At 38.5% G+C, this 13,544-nt stretch overlaps 3 protein-coding genes across 5 annotated transcripts; 2 read left to right on the top strand and 1 right to left on the bottom strand.

Annotated features, from left to right (window-relative positions):
- Positions 1-103: 103 nt before the first annotated feature.
- On the bottom strand, positions 104-2,777 carry chrac1 (chromatin accessibility complex subunit 1). Its single transcript, XM_051390395.1, has 3 exons — positions 2,565-2,777; positions 2,232-2,358; positions 104-1,171 (listed from the first exon to the last, which is right to left on the bottom strand). Exons 1-3 carry the CDS (start codon positions 2,721-2,723, stop codon positions 1,092-1,094), a joined length of 366 nt encoding a protein of 121 aa, XP_051246355.1. The 5' UTR covers positions 2,724-2,777; the 3' UTR covers positions 104-1,091.
- Positions 2,778-4,228: 1,451 nt separating this feature from the next.
- Positions 4,229-6,573, top strand: gatad1 (GATA zinc finger domain containing 1). The gene is made up of 5 exons (XM_051389826.1): positions 4,229-4,669; positions 5,244-5,366; positions 5,473-5,532; positions 5,696-5,879; positions 5,964-6,573. The coding sequence occupies exons 1-5, from the start codon at positions 4,490-4,492 to the stop codon at positions 6,152-6,154; spliced, it is 738 nt and encodes a 245-aa protein (XP_051245786.1). The 5' UTR covers positions 4,229-4,489; the 3' UTR covers positions 6,155-6,573.
- A 495-nt stretch (positions 6,574-7,068) lies between these two features.
- LOC127357555 (protein naked cuticle homolog 2) lies at positions 7,069-13,245 on the top strand. 3 transcript variants are annotated; one of them, XM_051389825.1, is made up of 9 exons: positions 7,072-7,282; positions 7,381-7,407; positions 7,492-7,571; positions 10,755-10,809; positions 11,172-11,263; positions 11,577-11,672; positions 11,775-11,907; positions 12,036-12,176; positions 12,283-13,245. In XM_051389825.1, the coding sequence occupies exons 1-9, from the start codon at positions 7,258-7,260 to the stop codon at positions 12,723-12,725; spliced, it is 1,092 nt and encodes a 363-aa protein (XP_051245785.1). In that variant the 5' UTR covers positions 7,072-7,257; the 3' UTR covers positions 12,726-13,245. The 3 variants fall into 3 exon arrangements, with proteins under 3 accessions (XP_051245784.1, XP_051245783.1, XP_051245785.1); XM_051389824.1 differs by having other exon boundaries at positions 7,069-7,282; positions 7,381-7,571; positions 12,039-12,176; XM_051389823.1 differs by having other exon boundaries at positions 7,070-7,282; positions 7,381-7,571.
- Positions 13,246-13,544: the final 299 nt, after the last annotated feature.

Below are 13,544 nucleotides of genomic sequence, written 5' to 3'. Positions count from 1 at the left end.
CAGCCTCTCGTAAAACCGCAAGACACTTGTGGGGCTTGGAGCAGAATAACGTTCAACACGTCTCCCAAGATTGTGGTGTGAAACCCATATGGTGCAACATGAATATCAGACAGCATGAATCTTTATTTTAATATCAAATCTAAACAATTAACTTGTAAATGTATGAGGAAGATGCCTTATAAGTTGGCCAGCTGTTATATACACTTTGAATAGTCACATCTGTTAGGCTGAGAGTGAATTTTCATTTGGAAAAAAAACACAGCATGTTCAGTTGCTTTGTAGTTAAGCTGGGAAAAAAAGGAGGTATTTAAACTTTTGATTAGTTCAAACCACTTTCAAGTATTTGATAAACTACTCAGAACTCAAACATAAGTGTATATGTAGAACTTAGAGTCAGTAATATCAGCACATTTCACCTGGAAATCAATGTTTTACAACATGTCTCAAATAAAGTGTTCACCAAATCATATTTTAAAAGGCAACAATAAATCAGGAGCTGAGACATCTGTGCTCCAGCCGTGTGGTCTGTTATGTGGAATGAACTAATACAGGCCTGCAAGTTGTTAAGAACAAAACAATTCACTCCTCCTGATTGTTGTGCATGCAAAACAAGCATGACATTTATAAGACACTGCTACCAGAAGACCTTTAAAGATAGTCTAGGAATAGGGCCGTATGCAACATCGTTCTGTAATCTACGATTCAAGTACATCATTTATTAGCTACAACAGTGCTTTAACCTACACAAACATATTGTCTTTGTAGAGGTGATCAATTGCAATATGATTGATGATCTAAGGCTGCTTTGTTTAGGCCATTGTTACAAATTTAGGTTTCTTAGACATCTGTCACAACTTCTGTGTTCATCTAAGACGTTATTTGATTTTGCGGTTTTACTCTCATCTCCGTGTTTGTCCACTAACTTCTTCCGTAAGCCCTACAGCTGAACTCTGTCAATGTATTTAAAAGCACTGAGACAGCTCCGGGTGTCTCGTCTGCCAGTCATTCTGCTCTCAATGAAAGGCGTGTACAATTGATAACATCTGTCCAGAAGTGACATGCAGCCAGTGTACTTTTTTTTTTTTTTTTTTTTAAAAGTCAGTGTCCTCTTCTTGCATTTGCTCCAAAGACTTGAGGTAATCTTGTGCCAAGATCTTCTTAGGCAGGATATCTGTCGGTTAGGAAGAGAATATTACACCATGTCAAACTCGCTCTTACAGTCACAACTTATAGTAATTTCAGGAATCTTCAGGTGGTGACAGACGAAGCTTTCAATCATGACTGGTTGATCAACATGCAATCACACAGTAAACATGAGCTTTCCTCAGCAGACTACACGGCTACAACAAAACTTTGTGTTAAAGGAAGTATTTATCAAGAGCCAGAATAAGATGTGGACTGTTCATTATCGTATAAAAGTTCTTAATATTTTACTTTAAAGTGCAACAGCTCCCAAATATATAGTTCTATTAGATTTAGTAACTTTTAATAGACAGTGGGAAAAATAATGATGGAAAAGTTAAATCAAAGAATACAAAGTTCACAGTTACAATAAAGAACTGGTTGGACTTAAACTTTTAGAGCTGGGTTATAAATCAATATACGCCTCGTCTATCACAGACTCTGTAGTTTTATAATACAAAATCCATATATAACATGATACAGTAAATATTGTGGAAAACATCAATCAAAATAAAAACTGTTGTATGGATAACCTGTTTAAACAACTTGTTTGAAATGAGCCTGACAAATTAACGGTACATCCTTGTCCATCATGCAAAAATTATATAAAAACCCAACATTGCCATAAAGCAGTTATTATCTTTACAGACATAAAACATTAAACTATAAAACAATGCAATAAATCCTACTTTCATAAAAGTTGAAATTATTAAACTATTTTAGAGAGGTGCTAATTCCACTTTATGGTCATTTTTTGAGGATGTGGTTTGTTATTAAATTGTTTTGTATTATATGAAGAGGAGTTTCTAACATGTTGTCAGGCCCATTTAGATCAACATGGGTGTGAAAAATACACCAAAGCACCCAAAAGACCATAAAGTTGAATGAACACCTCTCTTTAACCTACAGCCTTTGTGGAGACGGTTGTTAGGTGGATCTGATAAACTGTTAAATATGTGTATCACAATAATAAACACAAGTTCTTCAGGTTCCAGGTTACTCTACAGTTCCAGTAGGATCCCTGTAGGTTCATCAGTCTGCAGTCTCACCTGTGAGGAAGTGGAAAGTCTCGATCTCCTCTGCGGTGTGAGCCAGGTCGCTGTATGACAGACTGTTGCTCTCTTTCCCGGAGCCGCTGTTGAACGAGGACACGGCCAGGTGCTGGACAAACAGCTCCTTCAAACAACACAACACACGGTCAGCAATGGGACAAACTCACGGTAAACTGGGACCACTGGGGCAACCAGTTAAAAACTCAAGCGGCTGCGTTCACATGTATCCGATAGGCTAACGGCGAGCTAATCCCTGTTAGCACCCGATGAATGAGCGGATAGTTAGCGGAGCTCGGTGAACCGATGATTGAGCATTAAACTGCGGCTTACTGTCGCCTTGGTGGTGAGGAAAAGCGCGTCCTGGTTGATGCTGGAGACATCCGGAGAGCTCTTCATTATCAACCGCACTCGGGAAATCGGGAGGGAGATGGTTTTTTTGTTAGCGGACGTTTGGTCGTCTTTGTCGGGATTATTTTGAGACATCTTCATGAGGACGCGGCGCCAGACAGCCGGAACTTAAAGTATTGTTTTGAACAGTGGAGTGTTTCTTCTTCTACTTCTAATTCCCGGTAGTTGGCGGTCTTTGTAGCGGACTACCGCCACCTGCTGGAGCGGAGACACCTCGGGTGGAAACTTTTATGTGTTCAGGTATTATTACAAATAAATAATTTAATAATAATATGAATACAGTATTTAGATATTGTCAAAGCTTCCCCTGGCAGGTATTGCTTCAGAAATCCTCTGCAGACGGCGGTATAAAGGTTAGCTGATTAATCGATTACTTTACTTTTAAATCAATTGGCAACTATTTTTGATATTCGCTTGATTGTTGTCATGTTTAAAGAACAATGAACCCCCAAATCTCTGGTTTCAGCTTCTGAACTGTGAATATTTTCTGGTTTCTTCAGGGACAGTAAACTGAATTTCTTTGTGTTGGGGATAAAACACATTTGAGGTTTTGTCACTTTGGGTTTTGGAAAACACTGATCAATATTTTTCACCATTTTATGGATCAAACCACCAATCGATTCATTAAGAAAATGATCAACAGGTTACTTGTTGATGAAACTAATTGTTAGTTGCAGTCCTACTATTTTAATGCCATTAATATCAATATGGAAGGCAATGTGTTTTTGTGATTTTAATACAGGTTAAATAATTTGTGCTGGAGATTTTATAAATTATTTCCTGTGTTTGGAGCAAAAATATTTTTTCTTGTCTTTTTTAAATCAGTACTAAAATTGTATGTGATTCCTTAAAATATTTACAAAACACTTTATTTCATTTTTACTTTGTTTTATTATATGTTGATAACTTAACTATCTTCATCATTGTACTGATTTCTGACTATTATGCCGCTGGGTTGCTGATGTTTGTCCCAAGGTTATTATAGTACATGCTTCTACTAAAAGTAGGTGTGAAAAAAACATTTTACTTAACTGGAATAAAAAATAAAAACTACTGTCTTTAGTCAATTTGAAAAAATGTATCATCACAACAAGCATGAGGAGGCATTAGTGCATATATGTGTATTGAGACTGGGATGTCAACTGCTTTCACAAAGTGTTTCCTATTCTGAACTTTTTAAATCTTGCCCCTGACAAATACACCCGTCTTATAGTTTTTAAAAACCCCAAACTAATAATGAAAATAAAACAAAATAAACTAAACTAACAAAAACTAAATTGAAACAAGCAAACGAACTCTGGAAACTAAACCGAACTGAAAATAAAAAATTAAAACAAAAAGTTCTAATGAAAAATACAAAACGAACATAACATCGGTTCTTTTTATGGCCAACATTTTTTATTTATTATATATATATAAATATATATATATATATATATATATATATATATATATATATATATATATATATATATATATATATATATATTCAGTTAAATCCACACTGAGCTCGGCGCAGTCTCCTCCACTCCAGTGGCGGCGCTAGACTAAACCTACAGCCTAAAAAAAAAAACCCAGAAGAAGAAACGATGTCAATAGAGGCAAAGAAGAAGACAGTGGCGTTAGCAATGGCGCTGATGTGGTTGAGGAAATAAACAATCCAGGTTGCAATTAGATGCTGTCGTGATTATCTTAATCACTTGAATGTCTTAGCTAGTCCTCTAAGGTCTCTCGTAGAAAGGAAATAGATGTTTCTCTGTTTGTGTCGTTGCTAGGAGACACATCAGTGTGTTACTGGTGATCAGCGACCATCGTCTCTCTGTGTTCGTACTTCTGCCCAGTTAACGATGCCGCTGGGTTTGAAACCATGCTGTGCTGTTTGCAAGACGAACTCTTCGTCGATGTGGAAGAAAGGAAACCTGGGAGAAATCCTCTGCAACAACTGCACAGGGAAGAGCAGCGGCGGCGGAGCATCGGGACCCTCCATGTCCTCCAACACTCAGCCCAGCAATGGCGGGGGGAAGCAGGTTGGTTCCTGTGTGTGTTAAAATGAGTCTTTAACGTGGGAGCAAAGGGAAACCCCACTCTAAAACAGACTTCATGTGTCAGTGGACTCTACTTACAGCTCAGTGTTGTATATATTTGAAGAAGCAGCAGCATAACAGACTGTAATGTAGTGACATTACTGGGATATGAGGATGTACTAAATATAAACTAACGTTATATATACTATGTTCTTCACCATAGGAAGACTGTTGTCTGTGTTAACAATATCATTGGAGATCAAGGTAGATTCTGGGGCTACAACAAGTACAAAACATTTTCTCCTCTTTTCTTTTTGACCTCAACTTTATGTTTATTGGACAAAGTTACACAAATACACATTCCAGTTGTTACATCTTTGCTCCCTTTCTCTGTTTTATACCGCAGTCTTTCTATTTTTGAGACGAAACAAGCACTTGGAAAGACCTCACCTAACCTCACCTCAGATATTAAGATGGACATTTCTTTCATCTAATCGATTGTCCAGTAATTAAGAGTTGTTGGCCTATATTTTGTTATAGGTGAATGATGAATGTTATGTGTCTCTTTTGTCTTTAGTCCAAGCAGGAGATCCACAGGAGGTCTGCACGACTGAGAAGCACCAAGTACAAAGCTCCTGCATCTGAGAAGAAGGTGTCAACCAAAGGAAAAGGAAGAAGACACATTTTCAAACTCAAAAATGTAAGTTAGAGATGGATTTGATCAGCAATTAGATTTAGTTCTCTTGTTTTTGTGTTGCAATATGAGTCGACTGTGTTTGACCCCTGTGTGCGATCTCTTTCCTTAGCCAATCAAAGCACCAGAATCTGTTGCAACAATCATCACGTCAGAATCTGTGTTTTATAAGGTATGGTGTAAATCCCCACTAAGCAAAAATAATCTTGTGTTTCTATTCAATAGCATGTTTTCAGCAGTTCTTCTTGTAATTGCAGGTTTAATAACAGCACGGTAGCACCAAACCTTCGTCCTGTGACCGTCGTCATCCTCTGTGTTTATATTTGTATCCGCAGGGTGTATACTACCAGACAGGAGATGTGATCAAGGTAACGGATGAGGAAGACGGGAAGCCGTACTACGCTCAGATTCGAGGCTTCGTGCAGGACCAGTACTGTGAAAAGAGTGCTGCGCTGACTTGGTTAATCCCCACCCAGGCCAGCCCAAAAGACCAGTTTGATCCTGGAACGTACATCGTTGGTGAGCAATGAGAAATGTATTTGATTATTTTTCCAATTTTTACGCCATTTATGGTTAATTTACGTTTTGCCTGTTTTGTATTAGGTCCAGAGGAGGATCTGCCCAGAAAGATGGAGTACCTGGAGTTTGTGTGCCACGCCCCCTCTGAATATTTCAAGTCACGCAGCTCTCCGTTTCCCACCATCCCCATCCGACCAGAAAAAGGCTACATCTGGACCCACATAGGACCCACGCCAGCCCTCACTGTCAAAGAGTCTGTCAGTGGTAGCAGTTAACATGACAGTGATATGGACTTAGTCTGTTGCTTTTAAACAGACGTAAATGTACATTTATGTAATATAAGGAAAACAAAAATGGTTGTTAACCGCAGCCATTACTTCAGATTGAAGACAGGTTGTAATTTGATACAAAAGAAGGTGTACTACGTTTCAAACTGCAACATTGGAATACTTTTGTATTTAGTAATAAACAAAAAAAAAAAAGCTCTTTTCTACCATGCCCTTTTTCTGTGATTGTTTAAAAATAGCATTTATTCACTGTTATCCCTTTGTGAATTAGCATTTATTCACTGTTATCCCTTTGTGAATTTACCTGTAAATGGTGTAATTATGGAAACGAGAGATAATGTGAGCAAAGTTAGAATGATATAAACAGTAAATAAGTGTCCAGTGTTAATAACACGCAGTACACAGCAGATGTGATGTGTTTGTTCTTCCAGCATCCTCTTGATGTTTACCTGATTTACACCTGAGTTGTGTGATTATGTTCTGCAGTGGTCTCCTTTGTGCCAGTGCAGCTGTGTCAGACTGATGATGGGTCTGTGATGTGGGAAACACAGACAACTGGTGTTCAAGACATCACTTTCATCTGATGCAGCAGATTATGAGCATGAATACTGTACTGACAGACAATATTCGTAATTCATATGAGCAAAAAATAGTGCGCAATCAGGCTTATGCGGGGAAAATATGTTGCACTACTGGTCAAGCATGCGGAAATGCACACACAAGATAAATGACTAATATGTTACTTATTATGATTATCATTAATATTAATATTATTACCTTAATAAAAACCCAAACTTTACATATGTCCAGCACGAACTGTTTTTAAAGGTAAAGTCTTTAAAGGCTTTCTCTCATTATTTCCGAAGACGGAAGTGCGCAGCTGTGCAGCCTCTCGCTCTGCGTCTGCACTCTTGGATCTCAGTCAAACTTTCAAGTTTCGCTTGGTCTGTGAAATCCCCAGTGAGCGAATATCTGCGATAGTTTCCCGGTGCTCTTGTTGGGAAATGGATATTTCACAAACGTCAAATGGATTTTCCCCCTCGTCGATTGGACATTATGAACTTTTCTTAACCCAATGAACAGAAAGGATTATGGGCAAATTCCAGTCCAAACTTGGTGAGATTTTTTTTTTATTACATCGCAAACTGTGTTTTGTTTTTTAAAAAGATGGAATCGCTTCTAACTTATTCTCCTTTGTCTCTTTATTTGGACAGCTTCGAAACGTAGACAGAGTCCTGAAGGTAGCAGCACAGATACTGTACAAACATTAAATCTCCAATGTGTTTGTACATGTGTTCATACATTTATTCTTTTATGCTCTGCAGGTGGTAGTTTGGCTTCTAATGTGCTGAGCTGTCAAAGGGAGCTGGAGCGGATCCACATCCACAAAACCAAACTGACAGAGGTACGAAGTTCACTTGTATTATTTTTCATGTTTTATATTATTTAATAATGGCCTATCACATACAGACACAGGTAAAAAATAAAACCATGGGGCCACCCACTTCAGGTATTACACAACAGTGATCCCATGATACTTATTTTTGTTTCCTTCAACACTCAATTAATTCAACTAATGGTCTGGTACTGATATATGACCAGACCGGCTGGAAGCTGGCACAATATTTACAGTTTTCTTCACAGATTCTAATTGATAATATTGATAGTAATTTAGTGAATTTAGACTCTAGAGATGTACTGAACACCAAAGAGAGTTTGGGGGAGATTTTCTTTAATTATCTAAATCAAGAGATTAAATATGTAGGGTGTCATATACATGTGATTTGCTATATTAAAATGGTTTGGCTTTATATTGATGATAAATAACACATGTATTTGAGTCTGTTCTCTTAAATGTATGAGAGCTGTATATTAACTCTGTTCCCATAGTGAAGCAGTAAAAACAGAGGCATTAGCAGCAACCCCATACTGGTTTATTGCAGTGCCAACAGTCTCATGTCAGTTAAGCCATTTTGGCATAAACAGTATTTGCTCACATCACATCCAGAGAGACATAAAAGGTGTTTGGAGGCAGTCGTATATTTATTCTTCCGCCCTTCCTCCTCCATCTCTATAAAGAGACTTCCAAGTCTGTGAAGTGCAACACGCCCCCCCCCCAAAACAGCAAGGTCTTTATACCCAACTGCATAGAAAAAAAAAAGTCTCCACATCTGGTACTGCTTTCCTTCTCCAACCAGACAGACTGTACTGCAGAGGGGCGGGTGTTTCACTGCGTAAATGGCATCACATGTAGACCCTTGGCATTAATGACCCAGTCACGTTTGGGCCCCGGATGCTGTTAGAGAGAAAAGTAATTGTCCTCTTCATTAAACACGCTGATTCGATCCGTGTAACCAGATTATGCAGCGAAAGTAAATCACAGAAGTTTTATGTGTTTCCAAAGATCACAGGGCTGCTTGTAGGAACAGTAAATTCACTTTGTGATAAACAACCAACATGACGTTTTCACTTTTCTTCATCTTGTTTGATCTTCTAGCGTCCTAAATCATGAGATTGTTGACACCACGTTCTTGTTGTTTTGAGCTTTTTAAAGTGTTGGAAGTTGAGGATATATTTGCACTAGGCTGTATGGAAGTTCTGGTAAGTTCTGCAGTTTGGAAAAAAATATGTCGACTCTGCCAAGTTGTTTAAGGGGTTGTGGTGGAGTTTCTGTGCTTGTTAATGGCAGAGAGCTTCCTGCGATTTAAATTTTCCAGCCTATTATAGCTTGACACTCCATGACACCACCACTGTAAACTGCAAAGGAGTCTCATTGTATTTCTTTCTGTCAGCTTTCTCACATGAACCCTCTTTTTGCATCCTTGGTGGGAAGTCTTTGCCTGATAACTTGAAATTTAAAGAGTCTTCTGCAGAGTCGTTTGAAAAATGACACCTTAAACATTTCTGACATTAAGATAACTTTTGTTTTTTAATAAAAGCAATCTTTGTATTTACATACCTGTCAAATACCAGTGACTCAAGGTCAGGTGTCAACAACATCACTTTCTAAAGTAATACAAACCTATCTGATTTGCTATTATCTCTAGATTGTGTGTGTTTTCATAAATACTCTACAAATATTGTAACATCCAAGAGCAAACACCATGAGCAAGGATTTAATCTCCTCACGCGTCCGCCTCATATTGTCTGACATAATTGATGAGTAGGAGTGGTTACTTTGACTTCCAAGCTCAAAGAAAACTATTCTGCTTGCCAGTTCACAACATTTGTACCAATGTTATTCTGTACGTGTTCATGCATGTTACTTTAAGTATTGAAAAGGTTGGTCTTTGTGATTATATTTGGGTAAAATCCACCCTTGAAATCCAATTTATTCAATTACGTCCCTCTTTTATTTTGAAAATCCCTCCAGAATTTGTAGTTTTCTTGTTATATTATATTATTATATATATTTATAATTATTCTGAGCTTTTAACAGGTGAAGTTTTTCTGTAAGGTTGTCTCATAATTCACACACCTTTTCATAGACACTTTGAAAATGAGGACCTCTCAACAGTCACTCACTCATTAGACAAAAAGTGGGGTTTGGTTTTGATATGTTTCTGCACATAAAAAACCAAAGTCACTGCAGCCTGTTGACACTGATATGAGTCCCAGAACAGAAGCCATCAGAGCATCATCTCTCCATGTCTTACAGTGAAACTTCCTAGGTATCAAGTTATCAGTAAGGCTGTTGGACATTCTTGGTGAGACAAAGGCGGCTACTGTCCTGCTAACACTTGAAACTTTGTGATACCAGGATGTATAATGAGGGTGTACAACAGAGAAGAAAGAAGAAGATTCTTCCAGGCACACACGTTCCTGCTACCTCCACCGTCTCTTCAACTTCCCACCCTTCTTTCACTGGAAATGGATCCCAGCATCAAAGCTTCACAGCAGGCAGAGCGTGGCGAGCAGAGGGTGTGGAGAGAGATCAGTTGTGTTGCGTGTGTGTGAGGTTGTGCACTCGGATTATCTTTCCCGCATTTGTGAGGCGTTTGAGACGCTGGATTGTTGTGTTGAGAGATAAGAAAAGTCTTGCTGGTGCTTTCGTTTCTCTCGTGCTTTGCAGTGCTGACCTGAGAGAAGAGTGGTTATGTACGATCAGATGTTTTTTAAATGACAGGAATGGATATGAATCTTATTGTTTAATAGTTTTATTGTGGTTTGAGGAGGTACTCAGATCCTTTACTTAAGTGCTAATGCCACACTGTGAAAATTCTCCATTACAAGTAAATGTGTTCAAAACCATACTTAAGAAAAAGTATGTAAGTATCATGTATTTAGTTCAAACCCACACAGACCTTTATATCTTTTCCCCTTCTTTCGCTCAGTTGCTGACTCACACTCTTTGTGTGTTTTAGTTTTTGGAGGAAAATTTCACCGCTAATCCAATGTGTTAGAAATAACTTTTTTGGACACAAAAACCACAGATGTTCAAGGATTGTTCAGCCTTTCTCACATCTGGAAAATAATCCTCACACTCATGAGACATGAAAATCACTTAATTGCTTCCTCTGTGCTTCCCCTCTCCTTCTCCTACATGTCTGCTCTCTGTTAATGTACAACTCTCTCACTTGTTTCACAGAACTTGTACGTAGAATTGAGGGAAAACAAGTCAGCCCAAAACTGCAACCTTAAAGGTTAGTAGAGAATTACATGCATCACATTGACACTGTTCACTTTCTATGTATCATAAAGAGCTTAATTATTATTGTAAATAATTTGTGCATTAAAGTTTTGAAACCTCTTTGCTTTCAAGGAAAAGGAAATAGTAAAATGAAACACATCTGTTTTGTATTTGTGTAGGAAAGCTTCAACCTTTGGATACACAGATTTCAATTAGCTTTTCGTTTCTTCTCTGCTGCCAAACATGTATTGAAAACAGAGCTTGTGACACGGAATAAATTAATTACAAAGGCACAGCATGTTAACACAATAATTAGTTATTAAAGCGTCTACTGGATAACGATATATCAACTGTGTTGTTCTGTGTGTTGTTCAGTGGTTCTGCCACCACAGACAACACCTGGAAGAGGGCACAGCATCCACTTCCAGGTCAATAAACAGACAAAGAAGAGGAGCTGCAATGCTGGTGTGAGTACAATATCAACATGTTTTGTAATGTCTCAACAACTCGAAGTACCAGATGGGTGAGATGTGCCTGGATGATTAATAGTACTGATTATGGTGAGATGTGTTTTTTTAAGTTTGTGGCACGCATGCAAAGTCACGCATCTGATCCTAATCAACAGTGCATTTTTATAATTACACACTGAGGTTTTACCAGTTTGGGTCAACTCATACACCACATAAATTACTGTAAACTTTAATTCTACCCAATAAACTACAGAATGGCAGTTTTACAGCAGCAATAAGCTTGTTTTCTTGACTATTTGGGCACACACAGGTCACAGAGTGTAACGTGGTGCTCAATGAGGACACTCAGCAGGAGTGGGTCTTCACACTGTACAACTTTGACAACAGTGGGAAGGTCACCAAAGAGGTAGGTTTCATTCACACATAGAGTATGTCGTTTAAATAAAGTGCTGTTTAAAGTAGCTTGCCTTGTACCCTGTGTGTGTATGAATGTGTGTGTATTCTGCAGGACATGTGCAGTCTGATACACTCCATGTATGACGTTCTAGAGGCATCAGTCAAGCTGTCTTACAGTGGCTCTACACCCCTGAAGATAAAGCTACTTGTAACTCCAACTGCTGCAGAAAAGACCTCACAAATAGGTAAAAGGTCATTTTTATTGTTGCCTAAGAACCATAGACATGCATTGAAGACAGTCTCAATTTGTAACTCAACACCAAGTACTATCACTGCTGTGATGATAACAACCCTCTCTTACTGAAAATGGCAGCAGAGAGGCAGCAGAGTGCGTCTCAGGAGGCAGGAACACCAGAGAGAAGACTTTATTGTGCAGATGAAAACATAGAGCGCAGAAACCACTACCTGGATCTAGCTGGCATTGAAAACTATACCTCCAAGTTTGACAATACAGGTATAGAAACTCCTCTGTTGCTGTTAGTCAGTATATAAACATTTCATGAACTGTTTTCATCTGAACATACAAAATTAAAGTAATTTTTCTTTCCTTTTTTTCCCAGAATTTCCCTCCCAGGAGCCCAAACAGGATGATCACTCTGCTCTTCAGCACCACCCTGTGGTAATCAGAGACAACTGCAGCTCCACTGAGCCTCCCAGAGGCCTCTCTATCCCTCATTCCCTGAGAAATAAGGCCATGTCAGTAGGGAAAGACAGGAAAGGAGGAGAGGGAAAGTCCTGCAGGTTACATGGCCAGCACCCTGCTTCCTTGTGTCTTCCTTCCCAGTGTCAACCTGCAGCACAGCGTACTCACAGCAAGAGGCTTCGCTCCAGGGCACAAGAGGCTTCCTCGCACCTTAGGCCCACACCAGGGGGAGATAAGGAACTTTTTTCCCACCTTCAGCCCTCCTGTGGCACCCTGGCCTCTCCAGCCCAGAGACATGAGCACCATCACCACCATGAGCACCATCATCATCATTACCACCATCACTACCACCCTTCATAAATGCATTTTAAGCACATATGAGACAGGTGAGAAGAGGTGGTGTACTGATATATGGGTAGTTTTGGAATTCACCTCATTTGCATTATAAGGTATTGTTATCTAATGCAAACAAACCCTGAAAGATTACCTACTCTGGATCCAGGAAGAACAGTTCAGTGTTAACTGAATGCTACTTATATAGCTTTAGATTGACAGGTTCCTCTCAGGTTGATTGTCACTTAAGCTTTAAAATTATTTTGATGTACACTTTGTAGAGAAACATAGCTGCATTTTAACCTAAAACATGAACACTAACCACCATTGCATATTATCAATGTATTTTCTGTTTGATATGTTAAAATAATGTAGAAATATACTGTGTCTTTAGTTTAAAAAAATGTGTTTTATCCTGAAATGGTCCCATCTTTGCTTCCTATATTCAAATTACAATAACATAAAGTTTTTTTTTCTTGTCTTTCTTTCATGCACAGTCGTTTTCTGGCCTGAATATGTTGTTTTGAATAAATTGTATTTTTCTATATCATTGGCAGCATACAGACAATATAACTTTGATTCACTTTGAGATGTGTGTAACCTTCATGTGTATCAGGTGTCTAAAACCGCAGTAAACATCGGGTTGTTTTTAGACTCTACATCTGCACTAATGTTTATATCAGGAGAAATCCACCTTGAAAGAGTCAGTGATACCCATGTCTCCTCTGGCAGAAACCTCAGTAGACCATAATGCATTGCAAAAATGAGACATGTTGTCATTTCAGATAGTTTACTGAGGCAGGTTTAGAGAATAATGTATGTATCAAAAACTAAATAACAGCACCT

The sequence above is a fragment of the Dicentrarchus labrax genome, unplaced genomic scaffold, assembly GCF_905237075.1.
Source record: "Dicentrarchus labrax unplaced genomic scaffold, dlabrax2021, whole genome shotgun sequence".
Taxonomy (NCBI): Eukaryota; Metazoa; Chordata; class Actinopteri; family Moronidae; genus Dicentrarchus; species Dicentrarchus labrax.
The sequence above is the reverse complement of the archived record's forward strand: the minus strand, read 5'-3'. Positions and strand labels throughout refer to the sequence as shown.